The 19254-nt window shown below is 38.4% G+C and overlaps 1 protein-coding gene across 3 annotated transcripts in view; it reads left to right on the forward strand.

Annotated features, from left to right (window-relative positions):
- BRINP3 (BMP/retinoic acid inducible neural specific 3) overlaps window positions 1-19254 on the forward strand; it is a 316730-nt gene that overhangs the window by 216927 nt on the left and 80549 nt on the right. For all 3 annotated transcript variants that reach the window (XM_042466360.1, XM_042466361.1, XM_042466362.1), the window contains exons 5-6: window positions 2315-2420; window positions 13130-13366. In XM_042466360.1, the coding sequence (XP_042322294.1) occupies window positions 2315-2420; window positions 13130-13366 (343 nt within the window). The remainder of the gene's footprint in view (window positions 1-2314; window positions 2421-13129; window positions 13367-19254) is intronic.

Raw genomic sequence — 19254 nt, forward strand, 5'->3', positions numbered from 1 at the left:
AACTTTAACCTTTACATGTTTCTCGACTATTCTAGCAGTCAGAAAGATAGAAAGTATTGTTGGCATAAATGAAATTCCATGATGTCCCATGGAACGTGTGTGCCAACTAAAGACTAGAACAAGCATCTTGGGGTCATAACTGATGAAGGGCCAAAGTGGAGCCAATTATTAATGTTGTGCTTCTCAGCATGTTAGTGCCCTTTAGGTTGTATAACCTATAATGCCTGACCATTGGCAATGCAAACTGTAGTCCAAATATCTAGAAGGCATCAGAGTGGTTGATCCTATAACTATACTACAAGTGAGGTTTAGGCTTTGTAGTTGTGCATGTTTTACACCTTTTTCTTGATTACATCAAAATAAGCATGCAATTGTTCTTTAAAATACAGCAAATGTAAGGAAATTCAAAGTGTGATTTTATCACCATTTCCACAGCAGTCCTTTGTAATCCCCCCATGTTTTTTTTTTCTTAATGTTGAGAAATCCTCAAGCATAGCAGTTAATCAAGTTTCAAGGCTGCAACTCAAAATTGGCAAGAGGGGTTTTTTGGAACATGCTTCTGGATCTTTATTGAAACATACTTTGCATTAGATTGAAATGACACTGTCAAAATTCACATGCTAAGAAAGCATCTCTGAGGAAATTTCATTCAAAACTAGGCTACAAAAATGTGTGTCATTACTTTGCTGTTGGTGATCTTAAAACACAGATTACAGCTGCCAGTTTGTGGATCATGGGATTCCTGAAGTACGTACTCATTTCATGCTGTTTGCAAACAATTTATATTCTCTTCTGTTAATATGTGCCACAACATTTCCACACGTGGATAGTGTCAGGTGGCATATAGAGTGAAAAGACTTTAGAAATACAACAGGTGAAGGTAATTCTGGCTACATTACTTAAATATAAGTCCCATTGGGACAGTGGGATAAGTTTGGTAATTTGTTCCCCTTGAGTCATATTGAATCCAGTGGGAATTAATTCTAAATACACCTAGGTTCAATCTGATTTAACTCAAAGCATTTTTAAGTAGGCATGAATAAGATGGGACTGAACCTAAATTCTATTCAAGCATACTGAATTTAAAGCATATGCATGCGATGGAGGAGCAAGGAAGAGTGCAGTGACCTCACCCTTTTTCATTGTTTCTATTGACTTTAATCCATGGAATAGTAGTCACTACTACATATTACTACATTTCTTCTTCATGTGTTTAGTGTACATATGGTCCAGGTCTCAGAAGGAGAGAAGAAATGCTGGACCTGATCCCTTCCCCACCACCATTCCCTTCTCCTTTTGTGTCATGTCTTTTTAGATTGTAAGCCTGAAGGCAGAAAACCGTCTAATTAAAAAGATTATATTTACAGCACTGTGTAAATTTACAGCGCTATATAAATAAAGCTTAATGATAACAACAACAACAATAATAATAATATGTATGGAATGGCTGAATAGATCCTTTAATGTGGATTCAATCCAGTGAATTCAGTAGTCTGATACTTATTATTACTTATTATTACTCTTGTATTGGAGCCCAAAGAGAAACACTTTGGAAATTCTGACTTCAGTAGAAAAATTAAGTACATGGTTCAAGTTCTCCTACTGAAATTATATGAGGATTTGAAATGGTGAACACTGGATGTTTTGCTTTGGTATTTTCAAAAGAGAATACAAAATTCTGAGGCACCCAATATTATAAAACAGAACTGGAAACAATTTTTTTAGAATATGATTTTGTTAATTTTCTCAGTGTTTTCCATTTCAAATTCACTCAGTGTTTTCCATTTCAAATTCACTAAGACTATGCACTGAAATTACCCCTCTTCCAGTTAAGCAGCCAATAAATTAGGCCAATAAATTGAGTATCATAACTAATAAATTGGGTACACTTCAGGGTACAACTGTTGCCCCAGTTGTAATGTTGCTTGATGTTATTTAATGTTTTAATGTTTCAGGACAAAACAATCAGTTGTGCCTGTGCTCCCTACATTCCTCTTTTTAAAGCTTTTGACTTAATTTATCCACCAACAGGAAGTAACAATATAGTTTCATACAAGATTAACCCAGCCACCATTTCACAACAGAGAATTTTCTGAGAATTTTCTTTTTCATCTAGACACAAACATTTAGTGCTACTTTGATTTAGCAAAATACTACTATCTATGAGGGACTTGTTGAAAGATTGCAGGTAAAATGCCATGCCACTTACACTTGTAAAAAATAAATTCTGCCTGCTGTGCCTGGTGTTTTGTAAAGGAAACTTAGTCTGTTCTGTATAATACAGCAAATGGTTTTCCATTCCTTTGCTCACTAGGTAACAGAAACCCGGACTGGTCCTCTTGGCTGCAGTAACTATGACAACCTAGATTCTGTCAGTTCTGTTCTGGTACAGAGTCCGGAAAATAAGATTCAGTTGCAAGGTACGTGGGTAGACTTCTTTTTGTTAATTTCTTATAGGAAGACATTTGCAAGGCTACTTGTCATTTTCTTTAAACTGCTCTCTGAACAATACATGTCAAGGATCAGTTTGAATGTTGTATTTTCCAAACCTTAAACAATTAGATGTTGACGAGATTTCCATATCATGTTAAAAAAAGCAATTGTTCAAATCTATAGAATGGATTCCTGTGTTGCATGAGCTAGAAATAGTCTAGATATCGAGATGAGAATCCCAGTAGTTTGTGTCCTTCCCTTTGGCCAGTTCATTTAACGCAGCCCATCATGGAAGCTGGACCCACTATATGATCTTCCCAACCTACACAGTGAGTGGGTTTTTACTGGAAGAATTGTAATTTTACAATGAAGATGGCAACTACTTTACAGAAGGGCCACTAATAGTTCTACCACTAATGTTATTCTCAAAATGGTTTTAATTTTAATGTGTCTAAACCTACACATGCTCACCAGGAAATCAGTCCAACTGGGACTTACTTTCTGAAGAAAGAAGTTTAAATCTGGTTTGACAAACAGCCATGCTGATAAAAACTCAATGCAGAAAGGTTCAGCGTTTCTCAAAGATCATAGTATCTCCTAGCCTCAGCTTTGGCCTAGGGAAGGCTAATATGTCACGAAAATCAAAGCTTTCACTCTAGCTATTCCCTGTTCATTGAATTTTACTCTTACTGTGGTTGTCACCTCTTACTATGGTCAGTTCCCCAGGAAACAATGTTTTTCTAGATTGTCATTATCTCCACAATTGGGGTGTACAACATTTAGTCATCCCTGATTCTCTCCTCCTTATCTGTTCAACATGAAATCCCAGCATCTTGCCCAACATCTGAAAGAAACATTGGTAGCAAGCATTGGTAGTCAGTCTACACACAATCTTTGGCTGCAATCCTAAACACGTTTAAAAAGGAGTTAGCCCTGATTGACAAGGGGGTTATTTGGAATATGAGTAAACAAAATGACATGTAAGTCTTGTGCACTTCAGTCTTATACGTGGCTGCTCCAAAGTTCTCTGACCATCAGTTGAACTGGGAAGAGTGATTTCTGTTCCCTTTTCTTTTACTTGTGTGCTTTCGATATCAGCTCAGTAGGGCTGAAAAGATCTGCAGAGCAGGCATGCAGATAGTGTAGAGAAGCATACGGGGGTTGGAAGGGCTGGAAATACACTATTGGATCACTGTCTGCAAGGTAATAGATTCAAGCTATTTTATATATGATTGCGATCTTAAGAAACAAATATTTATTTTTGTTTTATTAACTATACAGCACTTCTACTCACTCTTTCTCAACAGTCTGCAGAACACAATATTTTAAATTTATATTATTTCAGTCTCATCTCATCCACCTTTCAAGAAGTTCAAAACATTAATTCCCAAACCCATTTTATGTTAACAAGGTGGGTTAGGTTGAGAAAAGAGTAATTAGCTTGAGCAAATGTTATATATAAGCATTCAGATGACACATGCTTCTGGATCAGGCCGAAACAGCACTGTGGCTGCCTAAGGTGGCCCAAACCTTGCTGCAAAAGGAGCACAAAAAAGCACTTTTTTGCAGCAGTTTATAGTGAAATGTGGCAGCAGCTAGCCTCAGGTGTGCAGTGTCTGGTTGTGCAGTGCTGCGCCAAAGGGGGAGTGACCGGTGCTGGAGTGACCAGAGGCTGCTCCAAGCTGCTGGTCTGCTTGATCTCCTAATCTCCTATTGGGCCAATAACCTCCCGAGGAAGCTCTACAATTTGGCTCAATAAATCTAGTAAACTTTCTCAGGGCAAGTGTTAATGCCCACATATCTGTAGTACATGGACAGGACAGTCTTTGTGTTTAGTTTTTGGACAGCTTTAGTGAATAGGCAACATAAGTCAAAACAGATCTAGGAGTGACACAAAGACACTCAATTTTCTGGCACTTTGGACAATGCTCAGTTCCACTTGGGGATGTTTCTGTAAAATATTTGTATAACACTTCCACCTGAATGCAGCAGCACTCCTCCAAATGGAGACAGTCCAGGTGTTGAAGTCTTTACAGGTTTAGAATGTAGGCTGCCTGAGAAATAACATTTTTCTAGCTCTTGGGACAGACAGGGAGAATTGTCTTTCTACTGAATTGACGGATAAATGCAACATTCTCCCTTCGCTTCTCACATAATAGGACAGCCTATCTTGAATATCACATTGCAAGCCTGATATTTTGGGGCATATAACAGTTTGATAGATGATCCTGTCATTTTCATTGGGGCTCATATCTCCACTGTGTTTATGGAAATTATTTGCCATTCGGAAGCGGCTCTCCTCGCGCTCGACATAATATTTGTCAGTAAAATGCTTAGGAAATTGGTTGTTACATCAATCACAGACCTGTTTTGATACATGCTGCTGGATTCCTAAAGTCAAAACCATAGCACAGAGAGCTGCCTTTTAAAACCTTTTCATATGCACTGTTGCTTTGATGAATAAACAGCTCCACATAGCCCAAAAATTTCTTTTCATGTTCCCCCAAATTAGTTTTAAGTGTATGTGTACATTGCCAATGACGTTTATGTATCTTGACAAGAAAAAAAAGAAGTACAAAGGAAGTTGTTTTCAACTGTGTTTTTCATAAGCTATTGCCATATGGCTTTCAGTCTTTTAGAATATTTTCATTTTAACAGTGTGAGTTCCTTGCATTCATCAAGGAATGATCCCCAATGAGGTATGAACTCATTTCTTTTGTTCCTCTGTTGTCTGTTATCAAGCAGGTGTGCCAGATTATTAAAACGTTACCAATATATTCAATGCTTGTGAAAACTTAATAGTGAGATAAGTGTACAGACAAGAACAATGAGGAGGGAGCTGAGATAGTGGAGAGGTAGAAGATTGCTTCCAACTCCCCCAAAACCAAAGGAAGTCTGATCATTTTACCCTGGAAACAATGTACTTCATGGTGTTTCTCTTAGGCGCGCTATGTTGGAACTGATGGAAATGGCACAGGACTGACATTTCTTGTTCTGTATTATGTCCATGTCTATAAAAATCATATTAAAATGATTCCTTATATACCCACACTAGACTCCTTTGATGAGGAAACTGTAGACATATGTCACTATTATGCAAAAATTAAAAGTATTATAATCCAACTTTTATGGGTAAGAAAAGTGATAGAGTACTGACTTCTTACCTGTGCATATAATACATTTGAGTAGCTGTTTTGCAGATGAGGTGAACAGTCCTCTTTCTCCTTTATATGAAAACATCAATTGTGATTCCATATATATATATATATATATATATATATATATATATATATATATCATTAATTACTGGTATGTATAGAAACTATCACTCCATTCCCTTATATAGATCAAGGTAAGGGGACAACAATGGGAGTGAACGTAGGCAGTAAGAACTGGAATATACCTGTGTCACATCCAATATCAAGAAAGTAGAACAGTCTGACTTCCCAGTATTGCTGCAACTAAAATGTCATAATATGTATGAGATTAAGTTTATTTGTAGACACTGTGTTTATATGCCCATGTGATCTCAATCCAAATGTATATACAAAAAATCTGAATGCATTTCCAAAGGAACATGGAACCAGGGATGGAAAGAAAATTGAAAAACACTTGCAAAATGGATGAAAAACCCAAGTTGTACAAGTGTCAAGGAACCCTAAGAAGAAGACTCCTGGACAGATCACAGTCTTTACAATTCAGGACTTATACTGCACATACTTACAAATGCATTGGCTATTTTATGCAGAATTTTATGTGTAGGTGTCAATATTTTCTGCACAGAAATAGCTGTTTCTATGCAGAAAATATTGTAATTGGGAATACATTTACACAAAAAATTGTGCATTGTTAATTTGCACAAAAACAGCATATTTGCAACCATATGTAATTATATTGTTTCCTGCCTAGAAAATGCTATTCTCTGTGAATAGCAACCGTATACAAATTTTGCTCAGAATAAGTCCCAAATTGTTGAATAGGTTTCAAAAACTGCATTTTTAAAGGGCAGAAATTGGAGAATTGGACCTACATAAGAACCAGAATACAATATATTATGCAAAAGCTCGTTTCTATTAATATAATAATAAAAACTCAAAATTACTTGCCACAATGGCAAAGAGAAAACTAAATCATAGTGTGGTCTCAGCTATTAAAACACCAGAGGGAGATCTAAAAACTTCACCTAACAATATCCTGTTCACAGCTATACTAGCCCATAGAATAAACACTTTCATTACAGAATACATTGATCAAACAGGTCTTATGCCAACTCGAAAGAAGATATCTGATGCCATTCATAGAGTACTGAATATCATCTATTATGCTTCCTATTCAGAGACCCCATGGCAAAGATGTCTCTTGATGTACTGAAAGCGTTTGATCACTTGAATTGGCAATACCTGTTCAGAGTGCTTCGGAAAATGAATTTTGGCCCACATTTTATCAAAGTATTAAAATCTTTATATAAAGGCTCACAAGCAGCTATTATGGTTAATAAGTTGGCTTCAGATTTCATCTCTATACAGAGAGGGACAAAACAAGGTTGCCCTCTTTCGCCACTTCGTTTTGCCATAGCCGTTGAACCTTTGGCTAATCTTATCCAATGAAATCTTAACATTCATGGCCCCAAAATTGGAGGACACATTCACAAGTTAAACCTATTTGCAGATGATGTCTTAGTTTTTCTTTAGAACACCCTTACAGATCTTTTATAGAATTAAAAGTTATCCTAGGCCTGTTCCGCATGGGCGTAATAGTACGGACTGGGTCTGTATTAGGGTTAGAAAGGGGCGTCCCTAGTACGGATCAAGTATGGAACTTAATGTAAATCTTTACACATTGCATAGTATGTTCTTAAAAAAAACTTTTAGGAAAGTAGATTACAGACTTCAACAATCCATGGTTCAAAACCACCATTGAGATTTGGCATACATGGAAATATATTGTTTCTCTAGACTTGTCACCTCTAAATCCATTATTATACCATTCAAACTTTTCCCACCCAAATGAAATCTTGCAATATAAGGGTTGGGAAGAAAGAGGTATTTACCAAATTAAAGATTTTTTCACAAATGGTAAACCCATGTCGACTGAGGACCTGATATGAACGCTAGACCTACTGTTAATTTCATGGTATCAAATTAATCAAATTAAAATATTCTCCTCTAGTCTACTTCGGAAGGAGGAAACATTAAAACTTATGACCCCCTTCGAAATGCTATGCAGTGATCTTTCTGGAAATGCTAAAGGTTCAGTTTCTTGTATATTATTATTATTAACCTTTATTTATAAAGCGCTGTAAATTTACACATATATATTTACACACACACACACACACACACACACACACACACATATACCAATATATCTTGAATGATACATATCAAGACATTCTTAGTGCCAAGCTGGGAAAGTGAATTGAATATATTAATATCTGAATCTGAATGGGCTGCTATCTGGACATCTACTTAATTAAAATCAAGATCAACCCTGACCAGAAAGTATTTTTAAAGCTGATCCACAAATGGTACATGCTCCCTATTAGATCATCATGGATGATAAAGTCCATGTCACCCTTATGGGGCGAGGATGCCCAGTTCCAGGAACATATAACCATATGTGGATCGACTGGCCCAAAATCAATTTCTTTTGGCATGAAGTGCTTGATCAGATTGCTTTAATTACTAAACAAAAAATCAGAGAGCTTCTGCCCAGCTCTCTTGTTACTTTCAATTTACACTAAGGGCAATACATTTTTAAGACACAGAATGCTGATTACTTTTCTTCTGACAGAAGCTCAGCTTGAAGTAGCCAAATCTTGGAGAACAGGACTTGTGTCCCTACATAACTGGTGGAAAAGAGTCTGGGACCAATGGCTAATGGAGAAGCTATGGGATAAAATGAAATGTAACTTAATACAACAAAACCAGGAACCCTTCTATGAAAAATGGCTTCCCTTTACTGATTTTGTTAATACAAATTTTATAATTGTCCACCCTCCAACTTGCCAGTGGTCACTATGGTCCAATCTATTTCAAACAATTTAAAGTGTATAGGACTATATATTATGGTGCTTTTGAAAGTTTATTTTATAACTGTAAGATTTAGTAGGGTTTTAGCCACCATTTACTGTTCTATTTTTTATATAATCTTTTAATATTTTCTTTTTTAAAATTCACAGCAGAAGAAAAAAATATTATAATTGCTCCTTGCTTCCTTTAAAAAGAACATTCATTAAGATGTGCATCCCTGTATTGAGATTTTATTCAAAAGTTGTAAGACAGTTATTGCCTCTCAAGGAAAGTTGTTTAAATATGTTATTTATTTGTTACATATTCCAACTTTCAGCCAAAACTGGAATTCTACACATCTCACAACAAGATTAAAAAAGAGATTTTTTTTTTTAAAAAAAGCCATAAAAAGTTGCAATATCAAAACATGTCACTAAAAGAATACAACATTCACCAGTAAAAGGTTGACTACAGAAAAAAGTGTCTGCTTTTGTAAAGAAACCATTATGTTCCTTTTCTTTTATGAAAGTGCATCTCATTTCTCCCATCAACTTTGGGCCTGGACAGACCAGCACTTTGTGCCGGCCTGGGCCCAAATTAGGATTGTGCGTGGACTGAGTGTTTACATGCTCAGAAACCCTACCGTGTGCCCCGGGCGCCATCTTGGCATGCGCCTGTACAGATGGCATGCACCATGATGACCTCACTCGTGTGCAGCGCCTAAACGGCCGTGCTGAGTCACACTTAAATCTTCCTCTCCTAGGTAGCCATTTGGGCTGCTCAGACTGTGTACCTAAGAAAATACATGATGCCCATGGATTAAATGGGACCAGCTCCCTACAGGCACCAGATCCCAACTAAACTTGGAAGCTAAGTAAGGCCAGCCCTGGTTATTACTTGGATGGGAGAATGCTAGCCAATACCAGGTACTGTATCTATATTTCAGAGGAAGGAACTGGTAAAACCCATCTCTCAGTATTCTTTGCCTTAGAAAGCCCTATGAAATTATGGGGTTGTCATAAATTGACAGGCGACTTGAAGGCACAGGCACACACAGAGATAACATTGTAATTCAATGTACTGCCACAGCCAACATGATTCCTGACCTTTATGTATTTGAAGAGCTATGTAGTGGGCACACACCATTAAAGGGAACAAAAATATGTGGATTATCTCTCTCTTGAATCAACAGATTTTTCTTACAAGACTAATCTTAGTGTAAGACAGACAAAAGATTTTCACACCACAGTTTTCAGACCTTTCTGTATAATCAAGGGATTTGGGGATATCGGTGAGAATTTGACTTTTAAGTGAGAGAAATAGATGACAGTTATAGTCCACCCAGTTTTCTATGGAAACATCACATTCTTCACTTCCAGGAATATCCTGGACTCTATTTTGGAAATACACAGAAAGAGTTACACTACTTAACTACTCACTAACTTTCTTGTATCATATCACAACACCTCCCCAAAAATTGGGGGAGGGGCTTTCAAAACAAGAAAAAAGTTGATAAGAAACACCAGTATAACTTTGTATTACTGCAGGCATAGCTCATTATTCCTTCCCTCCTTCCTCCCCAAATATTCTCTTCCTTCATATATGAATATTGTGCCACAATATTCGAGAGAGGTGTTAACCCCACCAGCCCCAAAATCTTCAAACATCTGATTAGGCCAGATATTTGAATCATCCGTAAGTGGACATTCAGAAGTTTATTTGTTTAAAATTTCTGTTCCTTCATCCATTTATTTCATCCAGGTAGAGCCTTCTGAACTCATAACTGAATACTGTTTCACAAAGAGATATCACTCAAAAAGTTTGTAGCTGAGTCTTCTCTCAAATATGCTAGATTTCCACATTAGTGGCTGTACAAAGACCACAACAAACCATTCAAACACAGAATAGCACAGTTGTATTTGGAAGTGATGCCATCCCGGCAGGAGAGTATCTCATGCCTGAATAAGATTGTTAAGCATTTGAGGAATTCCAGGTGAAAGGGCTGCAATAGGATTTGAGCAGCCATAGGAGTTAAGGACTAGAAACATGACAGTCTGCTTTTCTTGGCACATCTGATCTCTAGATTCTCAGTGAGAAGGGAGGTAACGGACATACCTAAATGAAAGTAAAGCGGCTGAAAAAACAGGCACTGGGATGAGACTAGTTCATAAATTGTCTTGCGTTTCATTTAAGGCACTTATTCTAAAGATCTCAATGTGACGAGGAGGCAAAATGACACCTGCTGATATAGACCATTCCATTGATTCAATCAATTACCTCTTGTTTTATTGGCTATCTTTCTGAAATAGGTCTCCCTGCATTGCTGTTTATAACTTATTTATAGACCACTGGGATCAAGCTTGTTTTTGGTTTGTTTTTTTAAAGTCCACACAATATACTCATGAAAAGCCCAGAAATCCAGACTCAACTATTTCAGTCAACACGTGGCCCATTTTAAAATAGTAACTGAAATAATATTTGAACATTTTCAAAAACTAGTTGAAAAAGTGATTCTTGAGTGTCAGGGAACCCAGACAAGAAAAATTATAGGCTGGAGAGAATCTTTTCAGTTGGTGAGTGATTTTGAGTAATATTTGGACATGAATTATTTTTTCTCTCTCCCCCACAGGAAACAGCATTTTATGTGCAAGATACAGTACACCCCCCTCCCCGAAAGTAATATTTTTGCAGAGAAATGTTTTCTGTTCCAAAACAATTGTGAAAATTTTACACAAAATAAGTCCTTAACTAATTTTTGTGGGTTTTTTGGGCTATATGGCTATGTTCTAGAAGAGTTTATTCCTGATGTTTCATCTGTGAAGAACATTCTCTGAAGATGCCAGCCACAGATGCTGGTGAAACGTCAGGAATAAATTCTTCTAGAACATGGACACATAGCCTGAAAACCCCACAAAAAAATTAAAGATGCCGGCCATTACTATATTTTGCGGTTGTCACATAATTCTTTTACTCATTTCATTATCTGGCATTGACCCCCATTCACAGACCAACATTCACAACCAACAATATGCAGACTGCTTCCTTGTCATATGATCCTATACCAGTTAGGCATATGTGTGTGAAACAAATATGTGTTGGCACCAGTTATGTGGGTCTCACCAAAAGTATCAACATCACACTGGAAAGCAGGATTCCCAGTGGAGAGTATCAGTACCTTCATCCTCATTTTGATCCTCATGATTTCACAGTTATTCCTCACTGTGGAATCACTTCAGGAGACTGGGAATATGGGAAGCATTTCCCATGCCATTATTAATTGTGAGGAGGCCTCCACCTCCTTTACCTTAAGAGTTTATCTGTGTGAAAGAAGAGCTCTTGGATAATAAAAGGGTCTTTGCATAAGTCAGATTCTTTTTGTAATAAGAGACTGTTTTTCCAAGACATCATTGTGATTCTAATGATACAAAAGTGGATGGAGTTGTGATTGAATCATGATTTTCATTATGCTGTTGTCAGCAATGATTCTCTATTGGATTATTAAGGGAGTTTGTATTAAAACATCTCTTTACAAAAGAGAATACAATCAGTTTATGCTTGACATCCTGTTAGTGACTTACAGTGCTGTTAAATCCACATATCTCATTGTAAGTCTCTTTTTACATGTTTGCAGAGACTAGAATTCTCTACCAACCTCACATAGTGATCAATACTGCCCTCTAACCCCACGTTTTAGCTGCAGGAGTCCCTGCCCATGACCATTTAATAAGTGATGGAGCACAGAGAGCAAAATAGAAACATCTAGCTATGTTCCTATAGCCACACATTGGCGTTTATTTCATGAGGGACAGGATGTCATTGTCCCATCCTTGTCCCATACTTCCCACATGATCATGGGAAGGACTTCCATACATAACCTGTACTTGACCCAGCCGGGAAACACTAGTGAAAGTGAGCACATGAATCACTTTCACCTGCAAAGTGTGCTGAACCTGTTATTCACTAGTGAAAGTGATTCCGTGAACCACTTTCACATGAAAGCAGGCTGAAAAGTGCTTTCAGACATCAGTAAAGTGTTATTTTGCTGTCGTTTGCTATTATTTTGTATTAACAGAAGAACCTGAATAATAGGAACAGCATGCTTTCATGAGAAAGTGATTTGTGTGATCACTTTCATTTGCGGGTCATGGATGGGTCAGGAATGGGATGAGGATGGGGGAGCGATCCTGTCCCTATCCCTATTTTTATGGATAAATTCCATAAAAATGACATAATCTGTCAAGATCTCTAGGGGTAAGAGGAAAGATATAGTGTAATGTCACTTGAGGGACATTTACTATGTCTCCATTATGCCAGAGCATAGCTTTTACATTTCATATAAACCATGAATAGATCCAGAACACTTTTTAGTTACTAACACATCTTTTGTTTGTTTTTTCAATATCAGCATTCCCCTTCTCTGGTGATCTTTGGCATGTAAAAATCTCCGTTACATAAGCAAATGGAAAAACACTATTTCTTCTTTTCTTTTGTCAGGTTATCAGTATGTTACAAATAATGAAAAGTGGCATGACAAAAGTGGTCCAGCAAGATATAAGAAAAAAAATTGACAAATTGTTTCATTTACATGAAAATTTTAGTGAAGATTGTAATAATTGTTCTGAGATCACCATCATACTTAGTAACACAGTTTCTTTCTCCTCCCTCCCTCTTCCCCTTCCATTAAGGTCTTCAGCTTATCCTGCCTGAATATTTGCAAGAGCGGTTTGTGCAAGCAGCTCTGAGCTACATTGCCTGCAATTCAGAAGGAGAATTTATCTGCAAGGACAACGACTGTTGGTGTCACTGTGGCCCCAGATTTCCAGAATGCAACTGTCCATATATGGATATTCAAGCTATGGAAGAGAACCTGCTTCGCATAAGTGAGACCTGGAATGCTTACAATAGCGAGTTCGAAGATGCAGGTATGATATTTTAACATAGCTCATTATGTTGATGTTTGTTCTGCCACTCTATAATACTCCTCTTGGGTGGATCAGGTGCAACAATGCACCTTTGCAAGGACCTACACATACCTGTGACATTTCCATGGGAGTGGTGAATTGAATGGATTATACTCATTTGTTATTATGAATAGTGATGGAGCAAATCCATCTCATGTTTGTTAGATAAAGTCCCACACATGCTGGTGAAGTTTCTATGGAAGTGGTTCTACACACCTTACATGTCATCTCAGGCTGGATTCATTTGGGGCATATCCTATTAAGAATCTGACTGTAGTCCCTGCTGCTGCATTTTGGAATCCTTGTGATTTCTGTGATGTCGCAAGAGATTTGGGACTGTGAATTATAGCTCTTTATGGGGATTTCCTGAGCTATGCCTTTTGAGAATGACTTTTACAGTTGTGTAATTCAATATTTTCATTCACACCTGTAGCCTGGTAAAGGTGGGAACAACTAAACAGACAAGTTCAGAAACAGGAAAAGAGATAGGGCAATATGCAGAGGCTTTAGGAAGAGGTGTGATTAAGGGAATTGCTTGGTAGGCTGGATGATATTGGAAGGCACTGGCAGCCCATGGATGCTAAAATTGAGTACAAATATCAAACATTATTAGGTTGCATGAACACGTTTTCTTAATAAAAATAATAAATAAATAATAAATTTTTTATTTGTATACCGCCCTTCCAAAGATCAGGGCGGTGAACAACACAATAAAATCAATACATCAAGATATACATATTAAAAACAAATTAAAAACCCATCAGCCAACCAACTTGCCAACAAAAGAGGGAGGAAGGCGAACTGGAGCTTCATTCGGGGAATGCAGCTTGAAATAAGAAGGTTTTTAAATCCCTTCTAAACTGAGCCAGGGAGGTGGCCGAGCGGAGCTCTGTGGGCAGCGTGTTCCAAAGGGCCGGGGCGGTGATGGAATACGTCCTCCTCGTTGTGGAGGTAAATGAAGGGAGGGGGATGGAAAGTGAAAGTTTTGCAGGATAAGGAAGTGTTAAAGGCAAAATTAGGTAAAGTGTACTCACTAGCTATTTTTGAGGCCCCAGCCACCTTCTCCGCCACCCCAAATCATTGTTTTATTTTTATTTTTATTTTTTTAAAAAAACTATTCCCCACAAAATGGTCCCATGCACCTGGGAAGTTTGAGGTCAATATCATCATATTTCCCCACCTTCCGTGGGCCATCTTAGGCACAGGGGATAGAGGCCTTCATCCTGTCTCTCTGTGTGCTTTTAAAACACCTCTCTTGGACCAAAAATGGCATGGGGAGCAATGTCCATGGGAATGTGCCAGAAAGAGGTGATATTTTCAGGAGTAGGGGTGCAAGGGGTATGGGTCAAAGCCTTTTGATGAGGCCCCAATCCCTGCAAATGTTCTGTTCTTGGGTCAGAGATAGAAGTCAGCCTTACAAGAACAGAGGAACAGAGGGAATATTCTCCACATGGAATTTGAGACATTAAAATAACAGACTTAATACTTGTCAAAATACATCTTGGCATCATCTTCAGGATGGAGCAAACTTGTTTTGTGCTGCTCCAGAGACCAGGACATGGAGCAATGGATGTAAACCACAGGAAAGGAGATGCCACCTGAACATTAAGAACAACTTCCTGAAAGTAAGAGCTGTTTAACAATGGAACACACTCCTGTGGAGTGTGGTAGAGTCTCCTCCTTAGACTCTAAGAGACTGGATGGACATCTGTTTGGGGTGCTTTGATTGTGTATGGCAGGTGGTTGGATTTGATGGCCCTTGAGGTCTCTTCTAACTCTTTGATTCTGTAATTCTATGATCACTTAAAAATTACCTGAGCTGTAGTGGTGAGGAGAAAATGGCATTTATCCAAGATTATAGATAATTGCAGGAATCAGAAAGACAGAATCAGAAGGCCAGAGGGATGTTAATGGAGTCCCCAATTAACTTGTTCCTGTTCAATCACCATGAGGGTGGGAGTGAGAGAAGCCCATAGCAGAGTAAAAATGGTCCATGAGATCAACTTGGCTGGATCCGCAAATGGCAACGCAGGACACCTGATTTGCTAGGAGGTCTAGGCAACTAACTCTTTTTGCATTCAGCTGCAGTTCTGCTTGTATATGCTTCCAACAGAATTCCAGCCTCAAAAATCCACTAACGTTTTCCCACACCATTCTCTCTCTCTCCCTCTCCCCTCTCTCTAGCAACTAGGTATATTTTCAATATTTTTTAAACCTTGCTGGAGAACTGGAGAATCAGATAAATCTTTGCTAATGTAGCTGCTCCAGGGTGTGCTTTATATTTTACACTTTAGCATATGAAGGACACAGGGGCTATTTCCCAATTTGCTCACTGCTCAGTATATCAGTGTACATCTTGTCCTTGCCCTGAATGCCTCCAGATGCTTATTGTGTTTCACACATATAAATACAGATCCTACACACTTTGTACTACACACTCTGTACTAGAACTCACCAGCCTTGTCAATGAACCTTCTTTTACCTGCTCAACAGGTATGTCTGTTGTAACTTGAGATCTATTTCTTATATGGATGTAGTTGTAAGGGATGTAAAGAAATCACAAGATGGTCCTATGAAATAAGGAGAGGTCAGAATGAGCATGATTTGACTGCCTAAAGTCATTGTTGTTAGTCTACACCAATCCCATGCTGAATGAAGGTCTCTCCACCTGCTGTTTCCATTTTGCCCTTTCCAGACTCACATCATGAGGGGAGCAACCTTTAAATACCATGCTAGCTTAACTGCATTAGGCTATTATGACCTTTATGGCTATGTGATATGCCTCTAAGGGAACTTGTCATGCTCTCACTCCCCAAGCTTGTTTTCAAACCTCACCAAAGATACATAAAGGATTTGACAAGAGGCTGAAAGAGAGACTTTGCCCTTAGATATATATCCACTCGTAGTCTCTTTTTTTGAGTGATTGTCTATTACTTTCATGTTATACTCAGCTGTTAAGAGTTTTGTCGGGGTTTTTTCTTTTCTCCAAAAAATATAAGCAACGTGTTTGCGCTTTTCATAAAGAAAAATGAAAAAAAGAAAAAAGGAAGAGTGCTGGTGTCCAGAAGTCATTACTTTTATTTTGGTAGTTTAGATATGAGAGAAGGAATCTGACTGTTCTTTTTATCTGTAATGTTTTGTTGCTTGTTTGACTCAGCTGCTGTCTTCTGAATTTAACCTTGTACTTTGTGGATTTCTTAGAATGCTTGAGACAATGTACTATCTTGGCTTGGAAAGGTGGTCTTTCCACAGCTGATGGCAAATTTTTTATGAAGGGATCAAAGGGACAGCCAGGAACTGGTTCTTGGAATCATGACCAAAATAGTACAAAGGAAAGATCTATGGAGAGCTTTTGCTTTTCCTAGACATGGAAGCATTGTGCCACTCATTTAGCCAGTACACCAAGCATCCATAAACTAGTTTAATTGTGGTTGCCTCTTTTTCTGTTCCCCAGGTCCTATTTTCCTATTTCTTAAAAAAAGAAGAAAAGACATATATGTGTTGGGAATGGTTATGCTAAAGCCACAACAATGTGTACAACATCCATGTTACATGTTACAGCAGGCAATTTCACAATTTTTTTTAACGTATGCTCCTGAATGATTTTACGTATGCTACACACACATTTTCCCAAGGTGCTGGCATGTTTCTCTTAGTTTGAAATCAGGCCCTAGGACATGGTTGTTTTAAAGCTAGGGTGGGATAAATGCAGCCCTTTCTCTCTCTCTCGCTCTCTCTCTCTCTAATATATATATATATATATATATATATAACTTTTTTTCTCCCAAATGCCCTCTAAAAGGTATCGGAGATATTTTTACCATGGTTTTGCCTCTCCTTGCTGCCAATTTAGGAATCTTTTTTTCAAAGAGGAAGTGAAAAGACAGTGGCTGCTGCTCACAACCTGTTATTTAAAAACCCTTTTTAGATCCAAGTGGGCTAAAACATGGTGAAAATGCTCCACATCCCCTCAGGGGTGTTTGGAGACATTTTTATAGTGTGTGTGTCTGTGTGTGTGTGGTGGGAGTAGTTGGTCTGTGGCCTTCGAAATACCCCTGAAGAACTAATGCAGCTTCCTAACCTTCCACAGATCACCACTACTGATTTAGAGTTTGGGAGATGAAGTAGCCATCATGTGACTGCTTCTTTGAGTCTGTAAATCGGAAAGAACTACGCAACTCTCAATCTTTACATAACAACTTTGTCGAACTGGATTCATTTATGCATTTATTTATTGATTTCTTATACCACCACTCTCCCAGAAAGGGGCCCAAGGCAGTTCACAGAAAGAATGAAAAACAGGGAAGGGGTGTGGAACTCTTATTGTATGCTGTGAAAGCTGTTGGGGCTTGCCTACTGGTAGTGGTTCAGAGAGACCTTAGTTCATGATAAGTGAGGTTTGAGCCACATAAAAATGCATAGGGTGACACCTTTTTCTTATAGAACATTTTCCATACCTGGCTCAAACGTGGCTCAAATGCCCCTGAACCATTCTTAAAAGTGTATGGGAGCCAGGCGTGCTTCCTCAATTGTCATGGAAATGTTGCTCCCTCCTTAGCATCCCTGAATCATTCCAGGGGAGCAGATTTCCTATGAACGCAAACCTTGCATTCATAGGAAATCCACTTCCCTTAAGACAATTCAGGGACGCTAGAGGCAGGGACGTAACCAAGGGGGGGGGGTTCCTTGGGGTCCAGACCCCCCTTCAGTTAGATAAAATGAATGGTGCATGCTGCTGCGCCACCACACCCAAGCCCCATTATAATGGTGGCACTTAGCCTGGACCCCCCCCCCTTCCCAAAATCCTGGCTACATCCCTGCTAGAGGGAGCAGCGTTTCCATGACAATTGAGGAAGCACACCTGGTTTCCATACACGTGTGCTTCCTCCACCTTTTAAGGATGTTTCAGGGATGTTTGAGCCATGTTTGAGACAGGTATGGAAATCTTCTTTGACACTCACTTCCCTCTCTTCCTTTGTTCACTGCCTCGTTCCCTCTCCCTTTTCTTCACCTTGATGTTAAGTCTGAAATGATTATGGTACTTGCAGGAGTTTTTTGAAATTACACTGGAAGCCATGGTTTCCCAGACCTGTCTTAGTGGTAACTACAACTGGTATGATTACATTTTGAATGCATCTTGAAATTCAGGGAAGGGTGGGATATGCATGAGTGTGTGTGTGTTGAAAGCACTCTGTATTCAAGTCTTCATCATGCTTGCATAGCAAAAGCTGAAATTGACATCCACATCTGAGGGGGGAAAAGTCACATAATACATTTCAAAAGAAGCTTGGCCATCTTTCTCTGGTTTTCACTGAGCAGCACATTTTCTAGCATAATTAAATCCCAGCCATTTCATTGGGAAAATGTAAATTATTCTGTTCCCACCTCACTGAACTGAAATTGGAGCTTTTTTAGACTGTTTGCTCAGATCCATCTGCTTGCTTCTTATCGTTATCTACTTCACACAGCCATATCTTGTAGCCTTCGGATTTAGTTACTTGCTTTGCAAAATTAACAGCTGTTTGATCAAAAATCCATACTGATGCTGTTCACCCTAAATTAGCAGTCTTCATTAGTGTTTCAAGGACCCTGGCTGAATTACACACACACCCCCTTCTTTTTTCTTCCACAAGGGAAGGGAAAATGTTCTAAGTAACAGCAGTGGTTTCTTTAAAAAAAAGTTTGGTTCATCAAAATAATGGTTGAAAAACAGCTTTATGGAAGGATGTTTATTTCTTTTTCTCAGCATGTGCAGATATCTTATACGGTACTAAGAGCTATTTCCCTTCTCTATGCATTAGCACAAAAAAGTAGGGATAACATATAAAAAGGAAGTTTCAGCAGACTTA

Source organism: Sceloporus undulatus, chromosome 4 (assembly GCF_019175285.1).
Source record: "Sceloporus undulatus isolate JIND9_A2432 ecotype Alabama chromosome 4, SceUnd_v1.1, whole genome shotgun sequence".
Classification (NCBI taxonomy): Eukaryota; Metazoa; Chordata; class Lepidosauria; order Squamata; family Phrynosomatidae; genus Sceloporus; species Sceloporus undulatus.